At 50.3% G+C, this 17,562-nt stretch overlaps 7 protein-coding genes across 7 annotated transcripts; 5 read left to right on the top strand and 2 right to left on the bottom strand.

Annotated features, from left to right (window-relative positions):
- Nucleotides 1–481: 481 nt before the first annotated feature.
- On the top strand, nucleotides 482–2,698 carry K444DRAFT_355110 (uncharacterized protein). The gene is made up of 2 exons (XM_024872130.1): nucleotides 482–1,546; nucleotides 1,635–2,698. Exons 1-2 carry the CDS (start codon nucleotides 650–652, stop codon nucleotides 2,514–2,516), a joined length of 1,779 nt encoding a protein of 592 aa, XP_024739862.1. The 5' UTR covers nucleotides 482–649; the 3' UTR covers nucleotides 2,517–2,698.
- Nucleotides 2,699–4,077: 1,379 nt separating this feature from the next.
- K444DRAFT_610982 (uncharacterized protein) lies at nucleotides 4,078–4,716 on the top strand. Its single transcript, XM_024879856.1, has one exon. It carries the CDS (start codon nucleotides 4,102–4,104, stop codon nucleotides 4,627–4,629), a length of 528 nt encoding a protein of 175 aa, XP_024739861.1. The 5' UTR covers nucleotides 4,078–4,101; the 3' UTR covers nucleotides 4,630–4,716.
- An 858-nt stretch (nucleotides 4,717–5,574) lies between these two features.
- On the bottom strand, nucleotides 5,575–6,813 carry K444DRAFT_586427 (uncharacterized protein). Its single transcript, XM_024877974.1, has 2 exons — nucleotides 6,590–6,813; nucleotides 5,575–6,539 (listed from the first exon to the last, which is right to left on the bottom strand). Exons 1-2 carry the CDS (start codon nucleotides 6,625–6,627, stop codon nucleotides 5,669–5,671), a joined length of 909 nt encoding a protein of 302 aa, XP_024739860.1. The 5' UTR covers nucleotides 6,628–6,813; the 3' UTR covers nucleotides 5,575–5,668.
- Nucleotides 6,814–7,106: 293 nt separating this feature from the next.
- Nucleotides 7,107–11,442, top strand: K444DRAFT_524853 (mitochondrial DNA-directed RNA polymeras-like protein; the record flags this gene model as incomplete). Its single annotated transcript, XM_024874388.1, has 3 exons — nucleotides 7,107–7,416; nucleotides 7,474–11,342; nucleotides 11,392–11,442. The coding sequence occupies 3 exons, from the start codon at nucleotides 7,107–7,109 to the stop codon at nucleotides 11,440–11,442; spliced, it is 4,230 nt and encodes a 1,409-aa protein (XP_024739859.1).
- Nucleotides 11,443–11,717: 275 nt separating this feature from the next.
- Nucleotides 11,718–13,182, top strand: K444DRAFT_355049 (uncharacterized protein). Its single transcript, XM_024872129.1, has 3 exons — nucleotides 11,718–12,129; nucleotides 12,180–12,376; nucleotides 12,444–13,182. Exons 1-3 carry the CDS (start codon nucleotides 12,032–12,034, stop codon nucleotides 13,067–13,069), a joined length of 921 nt encoding a protein of 306 aa, XP_024739858.1. The 5' UTR covers nucleotides 11,718–12,031; the 3' UTR covers nucleotides 13,070–13,182.
- Nucleotides 13,183–14,038: 856 nt separating this feature from the next.
- On the bottom strand, nucleotides 14,039–15,173 carry K444DRAFT_558334 (uncharacterized protein). Its single transcript, XM_024876818.1, has 4 exons — nucleotides 14,863–15,173; nucleotides 14,736–14,815; nucleotides 14,591–14,686; nucleotides 14,039–14,490 (listed from the first exon to the last, which is right to left on the bottom strand). The coding sequence occupies exons 1-4, from the start codon at nucleotides 15,148–15,150 to the stop codon at nucleotides 14,151–14,153; spliced, it is 804 nt and encodes a 267-aa protein (XP_024739857.1). The 5' UTR covers nucleotides 15,151–15,173; the 3' UTR covers nucleotides 14,039–14,150.
- Nucleotides 15,174–15,355: 182 nt separating this feature from the next.
- K444DRAFT_586419 (putative hexokinase family protein XprF) lies at nucleotides 15,356–17,498 on the top strand. The gene is made up of 4 exons (XM_024877973.1): nucleotides 15,356–15,664; nucleotides 15,787–15,804; nucleotides 15,854–16,144; nucleotides 16,191–17,498. The coding sequence occupies exons 1-4, from the start codon at nucleotides 15,471–15,473 to the stop codon at nucleotides 17,299–17,301; spliced, it is 1,614 nt and encodes a 537-aa protein (XP_024739856.1). The 5' UTR covers nucleotides 15,356–15,470; the 3' UTR covers nucleotides 17,302–17,498.
- The last annotated feature ends 64 nt before the right edge of the window (nucleotides 17,499–17,562 follow it).

Here is a 17,562-nt window from a genome sequence, read left to right as displayed (position 1 = left end):
TAGCCCGAGTGACGACTTTGACCAGTATATGGTGTGCAAGAAAGAGAAGAAAGTTATCGCCATGGTCGAGCCGATGAGTTGGGAGAACCAGACTTACAAATCGCCGTCGATGTCGATGCCAAATCTTTACGAAAACATCTCAACCCAATACTTTCATTTCTGTTTGGCGCTAGCGGCTATCTCAAAGCATTTTGGAGGACTCATTTGGTTGGCGTTGATATCCCATTGTTTGTAATATATTACATTCCATAGGTTTTGGCCGTGGCATGTGTTAGCATAGCCGGAGGGAGTTTGTGACAATGGATCATGCATAGATATTTGTGTACAGCATTAAATTATCTTCGTTGATGTGATGAATTCAGTGCCAATTTGAAACTGAGGCGGTGAAGTTTGATGTCCGGTCAGTAACCTTGGTGAGCTTGAGTGAGTAGAGAATACCTAAGTGGGCTCATCGGGGGATTGAAACAGCATTCCGAATCCGGACACTTCACATTCCTCGCAGATATCCGCCGTTGGTGTAAACACAACCCTCTCTTCCTCCCCAGCGCATGCGATCTCCCCAATCTTTCTTCCAGTTCTCACACCACCACCCCCACCATCGCAACCTAACATTTTGCATGTGGAAATCCTCAACTTCCAAACCGTCAAAATGTCCTCTCAACCCAGCAACCCAGCCGTAACCTACGACTTCTCCCCCTTCCTCACAACCCCAACTATCACATCATCCCTCTCTCCCCGCTCCCCAGTCTCCGCGATCCCCATCCCCGAAACCCTGATCGCCTCACCCCTCGCCCCCAACCTCGCACCCCACATCCTGCTTTCCATCCACGAATTCCTGACCGGCGACACCCCGTTCCCCTCCTCGCGGCCACCCATCTCTGCCTCTAAAGTTCTCGCCAATAACGGCCGCTGGACCGGTCTCGGCTCAAGCTTGGGGAAAGAGAAAGGAGAGGAGGTGTGGAGGAGTTGGAAACGGGCGTTTGATCTGTGGAATGGGTATTATGTTGAGGGGAGAGTGAATGAGGGGTGGGTTGGAGATGAGTATGAGGGTGTTAAAAAGGAGCTCGAAGAGGCGAGGAAGAGGAAGGTTACTTCTCCTTACAGAACGACGGGCAAGACGCCGCCTGGTGCGTCACATACACCATCGCAAAACGGTAACTGGAGTACGCGGGCAGAGAACGGGAAAGATGATGCTGGAGCGGTAGGTGGAATGAGTCTCGGAGACGATGTATATGGATCGTTTACGCATCCTATAAGTCGCGGCGTGCCGCCTGAGCTTTCTCTGCGCCCTGCTGGGGAGGTTGAGAGAGAGGATGGGAGCACGGGTGGCTTTATGCCGATGAAAGTGCTACCCGAGTATCTCGCGCCGGATACGGATGCGTGCGGGATTTATCCCGAGGGGTGGGAGGATGTGCTTGCGAATACTGTTTGGCGACCACGACGGGTGGGAGAGAAGGAAGTGGAAGTGGGCATGGATGGGGAGTGGGGTGGCAAGAGCGAGTTTGAGTTTGATGGGGGTGTGGATTGTGGGAGGAGTCCTTATCCGGTAATACCCCTTTCCCCCTTTCCCTCGCTTATTCGGTTAGCGATAAACATGGGAAACGAGCGACGGAGAGCTGACTGGCGATGCACAGTGTCTGCGATATGTGGTGGAATATGTCCGAAGAGACGGCTGCTTCTTGAAAAAGAAAGTCTGGGACCGCGTCACGGGTACCATCTTCAATATGCCCACCAAGCCCGCGCTCCCTCCTTGTATTATCGACGAGCAACGTCTGAAAATGTCAACGCTCTACGGCAATTTTTACCGCGACAAAGCACCTAGGAATCGCAATCCTGATTACTTCCCGCTTGATATCAGGAGAGTGGATAAAATCGATCCTACGACGGGGAAGAGACATGTTGGGACGCCGTTGTTGGAGGATGGAGAGGAGTTGGAGCGGTGGCCGTGGAATAATCCCGAGGGGACGCTGACGGAATTGGACAAGAGTGATCCATGGTATGTGGCGGATGAGCAGCAAGAGTTGGCATTGGTGCCGCCGAGGAAATATCCCCCTGGGAAACTACCTTCCGCGGAGGGTGATACGCTACTTCCGACTGACGACACGATCTGGAAGGAGGAGGTAGACAACGACGATACGTTCTACTCGCAGTATTTCGTTACGAATCTCCATGGCGGGACCTTGGTAGTTAATGGGCAGGAGGTGAAGTTGGGACAGATTGCGGGTCCGTTGCCGGAGTTTGCGATTATCGAGACGCCGGGGAATCAGATTAGTTTTTGGTTTGGTCCCGGAGGGAGGAATTGGAGGGGCGGGCCGGATGATACTCCGACATATAGGAGCCAGTGGAAGACGTTGAGACGGAGTCCGGGGTGGGAGAATGTGGGGTTGACGGCGGGTCAGGTGTGGGATTTAAAGATCAGAGATAGATTGAGGAGGGAGTATATTGGTGCGGAGTATGCTGACGATGCCCAATGGGCCGAATGGAAAACTCCTGTGGTGAAGGGGATTCGTGAGTAGACAAGTCGTGTTTGTGGATTGAGACTAACGTGTTTCAGCGCAAACCTTGGAACAGAAGCCCCCACTAGAGGTGGTGATCTGGAATGGCCGACCCGGTACGAGCCCTGCCGACAATAAACAAACCCCTGAGGACGCTCAACCAGAATTCTTAACCGAGTTAGAAGAACTTGAATGGCTTGTTACGATAGCAGATCCCTTGAAGGATGTGACTTCAACACTAGAGCGAGAGAATATCATCGAGCCTCCTGGAAGTGCGTTTTGGCCAGGACCATACGCTTCCGAACGCCCAGATATCATCCATCAGCGGACCGCACAGAAATTCTGGAAGATTCGAAGAGATGCCATTCTGCAGCAACAGCGAGAAATGAACGCAGTGCTGGCTGAGAAGAGAGCAGTCCGAGCTCACGAAAAGAAGCAAAAGGTCGACACTGAGAATAAGAAGCGAAAGGCTGCAAGTTCCGATGGACCAACTGCTAAGAGGGCTCGTCGTGAAGCTGCAGCTGAAGCTCGGGCCAAAGTTCAAGCTGAGTATGAGAAGAATCGCGCTGCACGCCAGGAGGAATTGGACAGGCAGAAAGAAGAACTCGAGATCAGCAAATGGAGAGAGGCGAAGCTCGAGGCTAACGCTGCCATCGCTGCCAAGATCAGAGAAGCGCTACAAGCTCAGGCAAGGAAACTCTCATCCCTACCAAAGAAGGAGCGCGAGAGGGAGGAAAAGGAAATCGAAGCGCAGATAAGATCGGAGCATGAGGAGCAACAGCGGCAAGAAAAGATGATCAAGGGAATGAGAGTCAAAGAGCTCAACATGGAAAGAGCTCAGAAGGGCCTACAACTCCTTCCAGAAGTCACTACCCTCAGCGATGCAGAGGTACGGCGCTTGGCAGATGAACGACAGAAGAGAGCGCAGAAGCAAGAAGAGGATCAACGAAAGAAATCCGCTATAGAGAATAGAAGCCAAGAAGCTGGAACACAACGCAAAGAAGCTGAGCAAAAGCAGAAAAAGACCGCACCAGCTGTCAAGCAAGTAGCTGAGCCTGCAAAGGATGACTTGGCTGCTCTCGCTAAAAAGGTCGCAGATGCGAAGGCGGCAGATGCTGAGAAGAGGCGCCTGCAGTTCATTGCGGATAAAAAGCTTGCAAATGAGCAGAGGAAGCAAGCTGTGGCAGCAACTGAAGCTCGCGCTGAGGCCATGAAACGGGAGCGACTGTTCAAAGAAAAGTATGGGGTTCTACCGGGAGAACGGTTGAGATTGGATGCTTCTGGCAGTGCTAAGCCGAGCCAAGGCTTTGAGCCTCCGAAGAAGAAGACTTTTGCCCAGATCCCAAATTTCCGTTTTCTCTCTCAAGGAGAAAACCTTGACAATCTGACCGATGAATACTGGCAGGGAGTTTTGGAATACGCGAAACAGCTATCATTGCAGCCGCCCACACCACCAGGAGGCTCTCGCACTGGAGAAGAGTCTGTCGACTTTTCGAAATTGACTTTACAGCAACAACTGGAGCTCGCGGCGAAAAGCTGGATGATGAAGGAGTTTGGTAACAAAAACTTGGAAGATCAAGTGGTTTCGGAAGCAATCATAGAGAGTATGAAAGACTCAGCACGTGAACGAGGTGCAAGAAAGCGCCTTGAGCTAAAGGCCCAAATTGAGGGTGTATCGACCGAAACGTATGCCCAAAACCGTGGCTTTTCAAGCGCAGATGCCTACATATGGGCCGACATCAGGCCAGATGTTCCAGAAGATTACCCTCGAACACAGGGGCCACCCGATCTCCCAACCAACGTGCTTGCAGTCTCTCGATACTGGATTCAGCGCGAGGCACGGGAGGGGTTGGAGATCAGAGCCAAGCTAGAGAAAAGGTCAACGGATGATATTGTTAAAGAGAAGGGTCACGCAAACACTGAGCAGTATTTGCAGACACTATCGAATTCGATCACGGAGGACGACATACCACCTATGGTTAGGAATCAGGATGTCAGAGAGCTCAAATGGGAAGCTTTAAATCGTCGCATCACTAGTGTCGGGGAGTGGGAGTATCGGATCAGAGCCTTGCCAGGGGCAGGGAGGGCGGAGTCGCACTTCGACTGGGCGAATGAATCTTATGCGGAAATATGACATTCTTTGGGATATTGCCGAATTTAAGATTGGATACGTGGATGGGGCTTCTTTTCCATACTTGTACGATTACATTAAAGTGGAGGATAATGATTGAGAATTTCGCTTTCCGAAATTGCAGTATTTGTAAGCTCCCGTAATGAACAATTGTTTTGACTTTCGACACCACTTATCCACTTGGCAGAAGCATGTTGACGTTGTTGGACTGGCAACTCGAAGTAGGCGGGTCGTTGAAGTTCCGAAAGGCCATTCGAGAGCAAGTGAGCCTGGTCGGTGGTCCTGGCAATGATTAATTTCAGCAAAAGGCTAGTCGCCATCACTGTAGAAAATTAAGGCCGAATAAGAAGTAAAACCGTTACACAAAAACCGCGGCGTAACAAGTCAGAAGATTTTATTGAGGAAGGTTCGCGGTGTTGAAGCCACCAGGCCAACTTATAAACACCAAGACAAGAGCAGGAAAGGGGAAGCTATCAAACATTCTGATTCTCCCCAAGAAGTGCAGCAAAAATTATTCACTCTTGCTTTAAATTCGAAGATCAAGCGAAATCCAACTTACATCTCAACATCAGAGAAAAATCCGCGATGTAACACAAAAGTCGCTAGACTATATCTTCGGACGAGCGACCCGATAGGATGAGAAATCCTTCTTCTGAATGCCCACTCGGCATTGCATGAACTTTCTCGTTGTACCAGAAAAGTTTAGAACATGGCGCGATTTGCAACAGAACCTACAAAGGAAGATTCGCTGAAGTTGTAGGAGCACTGTAAAGTGTAACAGAGCACGTGAGTAGAAACTGTACCAACAAAGTGACAGCACCGTGTCGTAAACAAAGAGAGTACCTCTCTAGATTCGGGGTCTTGGAAGGTTAATGAGGCCCTTGCCAAAAGCCCAAAATCTGGAAACGCGCAAGTTCTCGGGGAAGAAATCAAAATTAGAAACGAAGACGGGGCATGACAATAGACTTAGAGAATCTATTCTAGAGTCTAGGCTTTGCAAAGTGACGGACTTTGTACGCCTTCCAATGATCCTTCGAAACTTTCAAATCGTCGCAAGATCCAGTGGCTTGTGCATACGCGAAGCAATTGAGATATAATTTGGCTCATTCTCGAACGTCAGAATACCATGTCGTACAAAGAAATCCAGAATAAGACATCCGGTAAGGGGTGCAAACTCTGCCTTTTCAAGGGCCTGTTTCAACTCCTCAACATTGAGAAGAACGATCTCGGACACTGCGGCCTCTCCTGGGGCAAGAGCCACATCTTTCGGGAGCTTAATCTCATAGCAGAATTGAACCTCGGGAGACAGAAGCCCTTTTTCGCCTCTGCTGTAATCATCCGTCACGCAGGTGTAGTTGACGGTACCGCAAGCAACAACATTCTTCTTAACAAAGTCCGGGTCAAGAGCAGCCTCTTCCCAGCCCTCTCGGAGCAAGCACTCAAATGGAGACTCTCCCGTAGGCAAACTTCCACCGACCGTGCTATCTAGCATATCTGGGTAACTTCTCTTCCAGGCAGCTCGGCGTGCGACCCAAATACTGATTCCTTCTGGGTTGTCTTGATACGCAAGCAGTTGTACGCCGTAGGTCAGAACGCCAAAGATCTGGGCAGCGCATCGCTCAACACTGACAACGAGTTCCTTGCCAGGTCCGTAGACGGGGAACAACTCATCCCTCCAGTCTGCAAACACTTCTAGGCTTTTCTTTTCCCGCTCTGCGACCAGGGTATCGTGCATATTCTTGTCTCTCTCGTCCAAACTGCTCCCAAGCAGTTTCAGTGTTCTATGTCCATGGTCGACCTCCCATTTCGCTCCCCAACTGATAGCTTGGATTATGGTTGGCAGAATATGGCCGAAGGTACCATTGTATCCGCTGATGAGGAATTTATAGAGGAGTTCCGGATTCTTGGGGAATCTTATCGTGTCAGCGAGCCCCGCAGTTTAGTGTATTGAAGACTCACTTACTGGTCACACTCGTCGAGGTAGTCTAGATATGACTTCATTATTCCCAAACCACCAGATCGACGAGATGAGCGAGCAAGGCTAGAGTTTTCGCCGTGACCTTGAGACAAGAAAGTTTAGAGGTTTATTCGAAGAACCAAAAGGGCTTTCAATCAATCTCGGTATCCTCGTGCGAGTTGAGGGAGGTGCAAAGTCGAGAGGAATTGTTAATCTCTCGAGTAATTTTCTTGATGGATCAAATGTTGTCGCGAGGCTGAGGTTGATTCGAAGCGATATCAAGGGGTAATACGGCCGACCGCATCTGCCTAATGTGCAGCACTAGTGTGCATTTCTAGTTCCCCCGAGAGCCGTCCCTAAAATTTTGTTGCTCGCCCCTGTGATTCGAACGATACACGCGAGTCCAACTCGAATGGCCCTGTATCAACACCTTCCTTCCTATCTGTTTGTAATTTTGTGAACTCAGTTGGCTTAATGACTGCCTTCCACTCCTTCGTTTAAATTTTTGTACAATATACCCAAGATGCTCGTCCGCGCCGCCCGCCGAAAAGCCCGACCCGAAGCTCTTCGAAGTCGATTATCCTTCGAACAATTACATATTCCATCCAATTCAGTCCAAAGAGATAGGCGGAGGTGGGTCTCTATTGAGGCTACACCACGAGCGTTTGGGTTGAGGAAGAGGAGCAATTCGAAAGATGCCTCCAGTCTACCTCCTCGACGGGCCATGGCCACAGCGATTACCTACACTGGGTTCGAGGATATTCCATTCGAGAACATTGGCGATTTGCCGCCATCGTCACGGCGGCGAATGGAAGAATCGAGCGTCATGCCAGGTTTCTCGCACTCTCATCTGAGGGAACTCGATCCCATGCGAACAGTGAGGCTCGAAGGGTCTCTCTCGCACGCCCCCCAACGATATAGATCCGGGAGAAAGATCGGAATTGGGGGAGACTTCACCGAGATCCAATCAGTCTTCGAGGCTTGTCTGCAAATAGGCAGGATAGAGCGCGCTGGCATTATTCTCAAGCGAATAGCGGGCATTCAGCAGATGTATCCGGAAGATCTGCTTGCTCTACACAATCGATACCTCCGGGCCGCGGTTGAACAGATAATGACCAATCCAACCCAATCTGCGACACAGAGCCTCCACAAATGGTTCGAACTCGAAATAAGACTAAAGGGTATTCCTGCGAATACGGAAACGGTTGCTTATATGGTGAAGGCGTCACTTCAGTCACCCAATGGAAAACGTGAACGACTCGTCCGACGATACATGGATATGCTAGAGGAAGATGCGGCTTTGCAGTTGTTGGAAGCTGATGTTTTGACGGCACATGAGATAAATAACATCACTCACATCTACCCGAAATACAATTTTACCGATGAAATGATGGAAGACCTGGAGATGATAGAGGAAAACGAACCCGTCAGCCCCGACCAACAGAGCACAGACGCAGCTATACCTAATGTTCGTCCAACGGACCAAAAAGGTCTGGGTCTGAAATCCCTTAAGAAATCACTCTCACTATTTTCAAGACTACCGGACGAGGGTATCGACATTGCCAATTCCAGCCCAGAGATGAGGAGAGACATCCAGGCTCGACTTGAAGAAGATGCAGTTTCCTCTGCCATTGATAGATGGAGGGAAGAGGCTGCACATCTGTCGAAGATGGGCCTGAACGCGACTTTGCAGACCAAGTCACTTGGGGCGAGGATGTGGAAGTGGCAACTTGCACTGGAGGAGCACCTGAAAGCAGAGATTGTTAAGGTCGATGCCTCGGAATTGGCGACGAGGAAAGACAGCAAGGACCAAGAACGGTGCATGTATGGGCCTTTCTTGCGCCTCCTTCCGGTTGAGAAGCTGGCTGCCATCACAATCCTCGCTTGTATGGGTACCATGAGTACACAGGGAGCAGATAAGGGCGTCCCTCTCTCGTCTGCGATCATGTCTATTGCCCTCAGCGTTGAAGATGAGACCACCTTCGAGACAATGCAACTGAACAACAGAAAGAAGATGTGGCCTCGATCCAAGAAGGAAACTGGAAAAGGCCATTTTCTGACACCTGAGCTCGTCAAAAAGGCTACGAGAGGTCGAGGCCCAGGATCCGCTTCTCGGTTCGCGCTTTCGTATATATCAAAAAACGACTTTGCTTCAACGGGGACTGACAAGCCCCAATGGCCCACATCGGTGAAAGCCAAAGTTGGAGCTTTTCTGATGTCATCCCTCATTGAAGTAGCCAAAGTTCCTGTGACTTTGACGCACCCGGAAACCCAAGAATCGGTGACGCAAATGCAGCCTGCCTTCTCGCACTCACACCAATATCGAATGGGCAAGAAACTCGGCGTCATCATCGCAAACAAGGCACTGGTCGCCCAATTGAAACGGGAGCCCGTCCACAGCCTTTTGGCGAAGCATCTACCAATGTTGGTGGAGCCAGAGCCATGGACGCAGTTTAACAAAGGCGGCTTTATATCTCATCCTGGAAAAGTTATGCGGATCAAGTCAGGTGACAAAGATCAGCGACATTACGCCGAGGCAGCCATCGGCCAAGGAGGAATGATCCAAACATTCAAAGGACTGGATATCCTCGGAAAGACCTCATGGCGAATCAATCAAGATGTTTTTGATGTTATGTTAGAGGCGTGGAATTCTGGAGAAGGCATAGCAAACATTCCACCAGAAACGCCGGATCTCCAAATGCCTCCTGAACCTGAAACAACGACAGATCCCCTGGAACGGCGACGTTGGATAAGAGCTGTCAAGCTTGTCGAAAATGCCAGAAGCGGATTGCATTCACAGAGATGCTTTCAAAATTTCCAACTTGAGATAGCCCGAGCTTTGAGAAACGAGGTCTTCTTTTTTCCACACAATATAGATTTCCGTGGTCGAGCCTATCCCATACCGCCATACCTCAATCATATGGGCGCTGATCACTGTAGGGGACTTCTCAAGTTTGGCGAGGGCAAGGAACTTGGTGAGTCCGGCATGAAATGGCTGAGTATCCACTTGGCGAACGTGTTCGGGTACGACAAAGCGAGTCTCACTGAGAGGGAGCAATTTACTGCCAACCACATGGCGGATGTTTATGATTCTGCATCGAAGCCACTGGTAGGTAATAGGTGGTGGCTTAAAGCAGAGGATCCATGGCAATGTCTTGCGGCTTGCATCGAGATCAGGAACGCCATCGAGTCCGGAGACCCAACCAGTTTTGTTTCTCATCTGCCAGTTCACCAAGACGGCACCTGCAATGGTCTGCAACACTACGCTGCATTGGGCGGTGATACGTGGGGCGCGAGGCAGGTGAATCTTGAGCCAGGAGACCGCCCAGCCGATGTTTACACTGCTGTCGCGAACCTTGTAAAGGAGGGTATCGCTCAAGACAATGAGAAGGGGGACCCTTTTGCAAAGGTGCTTCTGGATAAGATTACCCGCAAGGTAGTGAAACAAACGGTCATGACCAACGTTTATGGCGTCACGTTTATTGGCGCAAAGGCGCAGGTCAGAAAGCAACTCGTTGCAACTCACAACGATCTCCCCAACACCGATCAAATGAACCCTGGTCACCTCTCCTCGTACATTGCGACAAAGATCTTCAAAGCGCTCTCCACCATGTTCCGAGGAGCCCACGATATTCAATACTGGCTTGGAGAGTGCGCCAACAGAATATCTATGTCATTGACTCAGGAACAACTGTCACGATTAGAGGCTGAATGGCCAAGGCTCACGTCCAAAGCTGCCTTGGTAAAGACCGAGAGGAATTACACACCCGCATCGGTCGAAGATCTAGTCCAGTTCAAATCCAGCGTCATCTGGACAAATCCGTTACATATGCCAGTCGTTCAGCCCTATCGAAATTCGAAATCCAAATGTGTCCACACTCATATGCAAAAGTTGAACCTGTCAGAACCGCACCGATCGGATCCTGTCAGCAGGCGAAAACAACTCCAAGGATTTCCGCCAAATTTCATTCACTCGCTCGATGCTACTCACATGCTTCTTTCAGCCTTAAGTTGTGATGAGCTTGGATTATCTTTTGCGGCAGTCCACGACTCCTTTTGGACGCATGCCAAGGACGTCGAGACTATGAACACTGTGCTTAGAGATACTTTCATTCGAATCCACACGGAAGATGTTGTTGCACGGCTAGCAGCGGAATTCTCTGCTCGTTATAAAAACGGCGTGTATCTTGCTAAAATTCGGACGAAAACCCCATTGTATGAGAAGATCCTGGAATGGCGATCATCCCGGTCCGGCCTTGGCAAAGTCCCGAAGTCGAGGCACGCTCCAAAGCTTGATGAGCTCATGTTGGAGTGCAAGAGAATGAAGCTCCTTCGATCTTCAGACCCAGAAGAGGTTGAGAAGGGGAGAAACATGGTCACTCCAGCCAGCTTGTTCGAAGCACTGGCTTCAGAAGGAGATCTAGCGTCTGGCGAGGAGGTTCACGCCTTGGGGCTTGGTGACATTTCGCCACGTGAGGCTGGGCTGAGTGCGGATCGGGAAATAGCAGTTGGCGATCCTGCCAACATTGAAGAGATCCACAACCCTCTCCCTGGCGGGATGGGTGCCGACACCGACATGAATGCGGGTTCTCAAAACATTCCAGAAGCACGCCAGGATGTCGATACGGACGAGACATCCGACGAGCCCGAAGAGGGGCTGGGGGCCTTCGAGAAGATGGTGATGAGAACGGATGTCAGGGGTGGATCATCTCCCGCTCATATCTGGCTTCCCTTGACGTTCCCTCCGGTGCCTAAAAAGGTACGTCATCCGATTTTCTCGAGCCGGGAACATGCTAACCTCAATCTAGGGAGAATTTGACGTATCCCGACTTAAAGACAGCACATACTTCTTCTCGTAGAGGCGTGGTTTGGTTGCTGATAGATGAGCATAGACTAATCGGGCATGGCTCTGCCGTGCCTCCGGAAGGATCGGGACAGGTGTTGGGGAAGGATGAGGAGGCTTGATTTTTTCGCGGCATAGCGACGGATATTAATTGCATTGCAGGCGTTGGGCAATTAGAGCTGACGAACAATTGGTCGTTGTGTAAAATTAGCCGCATGGCCCTGTCCAGGAGAGACGAACGATTGGTGTACCTGACAACGCCTCGACAGGCAGAATGCTCTTCGTATAAAACCTGGCAAAAGCCTGTACTTTTAAGTTGTCAGATTATAAAACTGTAAGACCACACAGCACACTGCAGTCAGGTACCTCGTCAAAGTTCGGCTGAGTGGCAATGATGAAGGAAGTCAAGGCTTGTCCACACGCAGGATCTAGCTCGGTAGCACGTTGCAACCAGATGATCAATTGAGATGGTAGATCGGCGGTTTTTTCGGTCACTTCTCCCTGTGGCACGACGCGGGGTCGCGACTTCTATTTCCGGAAGTGAGGAGATATAAAACTTGTTTCGTCGACCTTCTTATTTCTTCTTGCGACAGCATTCCGGAAGAATGGACAAATTATTCACCTATCGGGGAACCGTTTATCGAGAAGTTTCAAACATGTTTTCACTCTCGAAACCTTTAAGTTTGCTGGTGCTGCTGGCTGCGTAAAATGCTCTACCCTTCTTCACCTTTACCATGTGCTGATGATGAGAAGCAGCAAATTAGTCCTAGGAACAAAAGAAGCTTCTTGCGGACCAGACATCCAAACTCGTAGCGTTGTCAAAACATTCACAACAGTGATCACCACCGGCCCAACACCCGTGACGAAGCTCGATTCGATCACCATCGAGTGCTTCGAAACAGTACCTCACCTTTGTTACACGTATACAATTGTCGGACCATACGTACCCAGTACATCCCTCCCTTCCCCTTCCCTTCCTCCCTTATCCACATCCACATCAGCTAATGTACCTACCAGCAACAACCCCAGCTCTCGACCTCGACTACAAAGCATCAAGCTCCTTCCACCGCACAGGCTGCGGCATCCAAGCCGACTGCATCGGCATCAAGACCTCCACCGAATACAGACCGTCATACGACCCCTGCTGCGACCCCACACCCACTACTACAATCCCCGGGCCCTCGCCAAGCTGCACTCAAGGTTGTCAGATCAGGATTGTGGGCACGGTGACGAGTTTTGTTGATTCGTACGAGTTCTTCCACCCTACCTCACCCGCAACCTACTCGATGTTCCCTCCCTCTTGCCCATTCTCTCCCGAATATCACGACAAGCTCGTCCGTAAAACCGAAGTACCTCAATCCACAAACACAACCGCCACCCTACGTAAAACCGAAGCCGAAGAACAAAATACACAGGTCTATCCATGCACGGCGACGATTAGATCACTAGTTAGTATCCATGGCGGCGGCACGTGGACGGAGTACCCGAATACGTATACGGAGACCGAGACGCTGGATTGTGTGGGGTGTTCCGTTGTGGTGAGGCCGTGGGGCGGCCCAGGCCCGGTGGTGAGTTATCAGGCAACGCTCACAGATTTGAAGACTAGGACGGAGACAACGTTTGTTTGTAAGGCTACTAGTTGAAGGGGGAAGGCGTAGGTGGGTGTGGTTTGTGAGGTTGGGATAGTACTACCTGATACCCAGAGGAAGTGGATTGCTGGGCGGGTGATGAGCGAGGTTGGGGATGCTGCACGACTTAAGGTATTGCGAGCTGGATGTTAGTAAGGGCTGGGTGTTCAGATAGTAAATAAGGGCCTTTACCTCACCTTACTCCACTTTCCCTTCTCCTCTCCCTCCTCTCTTCCTCAAACTAGCCTCCTAGCGGTACCTGCATCCTGCAGATCACCTGACCCAGACTCTCTCGGCTTTCCCTACTCTGCAGCCTCCATTTCCCTGTACCTACCTGGGAAGTGTTACGTTGTACAAATACAATTACAAAGCTGTTGGAGGGGTAGCTCAGGCAATGCTCGAGCCGAAGAACCAATAGCGACGAGGAGGAGAGCTCCGTGCAACGTTGGACCGAATGCTTACATCCAAACATCAATCAATCACGTGGAGGATAGTGAGAGGCTTGTGGCTCAACGTTTATTATGTGTAATGGAGGGGTTGGCCAATGGGATTGCTTACTGAGATTGATTGGGTTGGGATGAATACAGGCTCAGGGTAGTGGAGCTGGTGAATTTAGTGGATGTGTTTTCGTCAGAAGTTTAGATGAAATGTTGAAACCAGATGAAACTTGTAAGTGAGATAGGACAAAGGTAGAGTGCTTTGCAAACCTATTACATTAAATCCAAATAGCCTACCGTATGTATTGTGCTTGGTTTGACAATTGGGAAAGCGTGGGCAGCTGGGGATCTGAGGCATGATGTGATATACAGCGCTGTCCGTGTTGTTGGAGGGACTTGATATGAATGGGAAGAGGAAGCGTGAGCGACGATGTGGAGTATGAACGAATCGAAAATTCGCAAGTTCGAAAGAGAAAAAAATCATGGAAACGGCAGAAATGCTCAGAGAATTCGAAGGTTTTAGGGGATGAACGAGCATGTGAAAAAGCGCAAAAACGATTCGGAACACTTGGTACATTGGAAATGCTGCCCAACTTCTCGAAAAAGTGATATTACAAGCTGTACAATATGGGTATCTCCTAACATTCCCACGCAAAACCTCAAACCATAGGGCTAGACTGATAAAGCTTCTCCACTGCAAGTACCAAATCATTAACGCCTGGCCCATGCGGACAATCCTTCCACTCCCCATCATCTCGCACACAATATATCTCCTCATTCAACCTAACCGTGCACGATTTCGTGACGCCAGCCGCTGTGCTCCTCCTCACGCTATCCCGCAACAGCTCTATCCCGAACCCGCCATCGTCTTTCAATGCGCATTCGTTGAGTTTCTCGAAATCCATGCCATGTTCTAGGGCACAGTCTTGTATTAGGCTGAGCTGCGGGATGTCTTTGTAGTCTTGTGTCATGCAGAAGGTGAAGCCTAAGTATGTTTTTCTGGAGAGGGAGAAGAGTCAGTATGGGTTGAGGTTTGGGTACGGGGGTTGTGTTGAGAGAAACTTGTATGAGGAAACGTTGATTTGGAGGATAAACGTACGGGTCTGGGTATTGGGTTGCTGCGCAGAGCTCGATAATGTTCCCCATGCACTCCGCCGGGCCATGTTTGCATTCGACTCCGTCATTATCTGTTGGTCTACTGTTGTCAGAACCAGCCAGCACCCAGAGGATTGAAGAAAACTTACGTGCCGATAAACGATAGCGTGAAGTTGACTTTATCAATGACACGTTGCATCGTTGGCAGAACCATCATTCTAAGACAGTCCTGTGGAAGGTTAGATTCGTGGTCCAGAGTTTCCCTGCAGAACCCACCTTTGCATCTGGGCACTTGCTCATAATGTGTGCTTCCAGAGGCACAAGAGCTCGCTCTTGGTTGACCATCACCGGTGTGGCTGTATGGATGCCGCATATGTGATGGAAAACATTGTACCTGGATATCGCAGACCAGAGGAGATAGCAGAGGGCCACCACCGCGAATCCAGTAACAAGAGGTCGATTTCGGGGACGGCAAGGACGAATAGGCATAGCATCTCCTTTCTCGCTATCCATGGTCGAGTGCTTGCGGTCGTTCATAGAAGTTGGCAGCATCTGCGGCTTCATGTTGATGAGTCCATAGAGAGGAGCTGTGGATGGTTGAGTTGAGGTCTGAATAATGTTGTCACATGACGAGGCTTCACTCACATGTCGACCACGACAGGGTTGATGGCGCAGGTCGTGGCCGGCTAAATGTGCAGCCACTGACAGCGCTGCAGGCCTTGTCCGAGTCAGGCGGACCGGCCCCTCTCGCCTGCAACAACGTTACTCCTTGCATTGGAGTTGCATCCACCAGGCTGAGGAATATGTATTCGCTGCCGCGTACCTGAACTTCCTCATTTATCTTATCGTTATCCCATCCTCACCCCCATGTTTCCCCCCTTTCAATGGCCATGACAAGGCTCCCTCCCCCTCTGGACGACTTCCTGCGCCCGCTGCATGTCGACGTCCCCAAGATCCACAGCCTTGCAAGGAGCTTCTGCCGCACCTATACACACCTCGCAGCCGAGTCCCAGGACCAGTTCCTGTCCACGCCGATTTCGGATTCCATTTTGAGGCCATCTGGGGACGAGAAAGGAAGGTATGTTTGTTGCGCTCACGAATTCAGCTCGAGTCATGTGATTTGGCTTTGGGCATCCCTTCTCAGAGCAATGCGTTGATAGTGTTCTGGAGATTCTGCATCACGTACTGACTGGCCAATAGGTATCTAGCCATAGACATGTGAGTGCTTAGCTCGGGGTGAGGCTCTGCAAGACCTAACAACCCCCAGTGGTGGAACGAATCTCCGCGTAGGATTCATCCAGCTTCTTGGCCCTGCAAAGGCACAGTCAGGGGAGCGGAACGGAGATGGAACCGACGATTCCGACAAAGGGTCACGTGTCATCAGACAACTGGAGAAGTCGTGGCCCATAGGGGAACAGCTGAAGAATAACCAGGCAGAGGATCTTTTTGCTTGGATTGGAAGACGTATTGCAGAGGTGGTGAAGGATGGCTGTGCCGCCTGGCCTGGGAAGTTTCCAGAGGCGATTCCGTTGGGTGTCACGTTTAGCTTCCCCATGAAGTCTGTTCTCCCTTTTCCATTTGAATATCTGTTGACAATGACCCAGTCAACATACGTTATCGGATGCCACACTCATGTCTATGGGCAAGGGATTTGCCATTACTCCCAACCTAGATTTGGGCAAGCTACTCCTGGAAGGCTATGAAAAAACTCAACATCCAGAACTACCCCGGATCAAGATCTCAGCAATCGCCAATGACTCTGTCGCAACCCTCGTCTCCTTTGCCTACCAGTTTAGCAGCAATCCCCACAGTAAAGCCACCATGGGCCTAATATGTGGGACAGGTTGCAACGCCACTATTCCTTTAGCACTCAGCAAACTCCATCCTAGCAAGCGGCCAACCCGAGTCAAGGTGCTCGATGACACTGAGACAAACGAGGACCTCAAGATCACAGTCAACACAGAATGGACGATCAATGGCGCAGCAGGACCCTTACGCGAACTGAATCTTATCACCAAATGGGACCAGAAACTCGATTCCGAAGGCGAGGCACCCGGGTTTCAACCTTTTGAATACATGACCGCAGGACGGTATTTAGGAGAACTAGGTCGAATCATTATCGTTGATTACTTCACCAACCACCTATCAATTCCCTTCCTGTCTCTCCCTCCAAAACTTCAACAAAGACATGGTCTCTCTACTACCTTCCTCGGAAACCTAGGTCCTCATCTCGAAGCAAAGGAGGAGTCTCCAATGCTTAAGCAGTTAGAGAAGGAGTTACCGCCGGTAACAGGAGCAGAGTCTTGGAGCTGGAATGAAGAAGCAACGCAAGCTGTCTTCGCCATCGCAAATGCGATTCAGAGACGAGCAGCAGGCCTTACAGCTGCAGCTGTAATCGGCCTTCTGGCTTGTGCGGACGAGATTCACTTCTCACCCTCCCCTCCTCCGTCCTACAACCATCTCTCCAACGGCGCCGCCAAACTCCCGAGGTTGAATTCAGAGATCGATGAGTTGATGGTAGGCTACACTGGCGGCTGCATCCAGCATTTCCAGTCCTATCTCTCAGACTGCCAAGCGTTCTTAGACGCAATCATGGAAGCGGAGTTTGGCCAGCACGCGAAGCCGAAAGTGGTCTTGAGGCCGTGTCATGATGGGGGGATTCTCGGGGCGGGGATTTTGGCCGGGACAGTGGAGAGCATTGCGCATGATACCTAGAGATTGTGTATTGTATCTAGCTTGAGCTGATGTCTTTGAGTCTTGGAATAGAAAGGATTTTGGACGTGGTTATGGTAGGATTGGATAGACCTAAGACGAGTAATGGCATTGAGCTTTTGAATAGTAGGGTGGCATGGCAGCATAGCTTAATGATGGCATCTACAGACTTACACGGCGAAGATTTTAACACCTTTCCCACGGCTTCGCAATACCTCTCTCCTTTCACATTTCGTGATTTCGGTGGTCTGGGATTTTGGTATG

The sequence above is a fragment of the Hyaloscypha bicolor genome (assembly GCF_002865645.1).
Source record: "Hyaloscypha bicolor E unplaced genomic scaffold K444scaffold_53, whole genome shotgun sequence".
Classification (NCBI taxonomy): domain Eukaryota; kingdom Fungi; phylum Ascomycota; class Leotiomycetes; order Helotiales; family Hyaloscyphaceae; genus Hyaloscypha; species Hyaloscypha bicolor.
Note: the sequence above shows the minus strand (reverse complement) of the source record. Positions and strands in the feature narration are given on the sequence as shown.

Excerpts from the sequence above, each read along its gene's own strand:
- K444DRAFT_355110 (XM_024872130.1), top strand. The coding sequence starts at position 650 with ATGTCCTCTCAACCCAGCAACCCAGCCGTAACCTACGACTTCTCCCCC. Across the intron at positions 1,547-1,634 it reads GTGGGAGGAGTCCTTATCCG|TGTCTGCGATATGTGGTGGA; the intron begins GTAATACCCCTT and ends GGCGATGCACAG.
- K444DRAFT_610982 (XM_024879856.1), top strand. The coding sequence starts at position 4,102 with ATGAAAGACTCAGCACGTGAACGAGGTGCAAGAAAGCGCCTTGAGCTA.
- K444DRAFT_586427 (XM_024877974.1), bottom strand. The coding sequence starts at position 6,627 with ATGAAGTCATATCTAGACTACCTCGACGAGTGTGACCA. Across the intron at positions 6,540-6,589 it reads TACCTCGACGAGTGTGACCA|ATTCCCCAAGAATCCGGAAC; the intron begins GTAAGTGAGTCT and ends TGACACGATAAG.
- K444DRAFT_355049 (XM_024872129.1), top strand. The coding sequence starts at position 12,032 with ATGGACAAATTATTCACCTATCGGGGAACCGTTTATCGAGAAGTTTCA. Across the intron at positions 12,130-12,179 it reads TTGCTGGTGCTGCTGGCTGC|CAGCAAATTAGTCCTAGGAA; the intron begins GTAAAATGCTCT and ends GATGATGAGAAG. Across the intron at positions 12,377-12,443 it reads TGTCGGACCATACGTACCCA|CAACAACCCCAGCTCTCGAC; the intron begins GTACATCCCTCC and ends TGTACCTACCAG.
- K444DRAFT_558334 (XM_024876818.1), bottom strand. The coding sequence starts at position 15,150 with ATGAAGCCGCAGATGCTGCCAACTTCTATGAACGACCGCAAGCACTCG. Across the intron at positions 14,816-14,862 it reads GCAAGTGCCCAGATGCAAAG|GACTGTCTTAGAATGATGGT; the intron begins GTGGGTTCTGCA and ends AACCTTCCACAG. Across the intron at positions 14,491-14,590 it reads GCAACCCAATACCCAGACCC|AAAAACATACTTAGGCTTCA; the intron begins GTACGTTTATCC and ends CTCCCTCTCCAG.
- K444DRAFT_586419 (XM_024877973.1), top strand. The coding sequence starts at position 15,471 with ATGGCCATGACAAGGCTCCCTCCCCCTCTGGACGACTTCCTGCGCCCG. Across the intron at positions 16,145-16,190 it reads ACGTTTAGCTTCCCCATGAA|TCAACATACGTTATCGGATG; the intron begins GTCTGTTCTCCC and ends ACAATGACCCAG.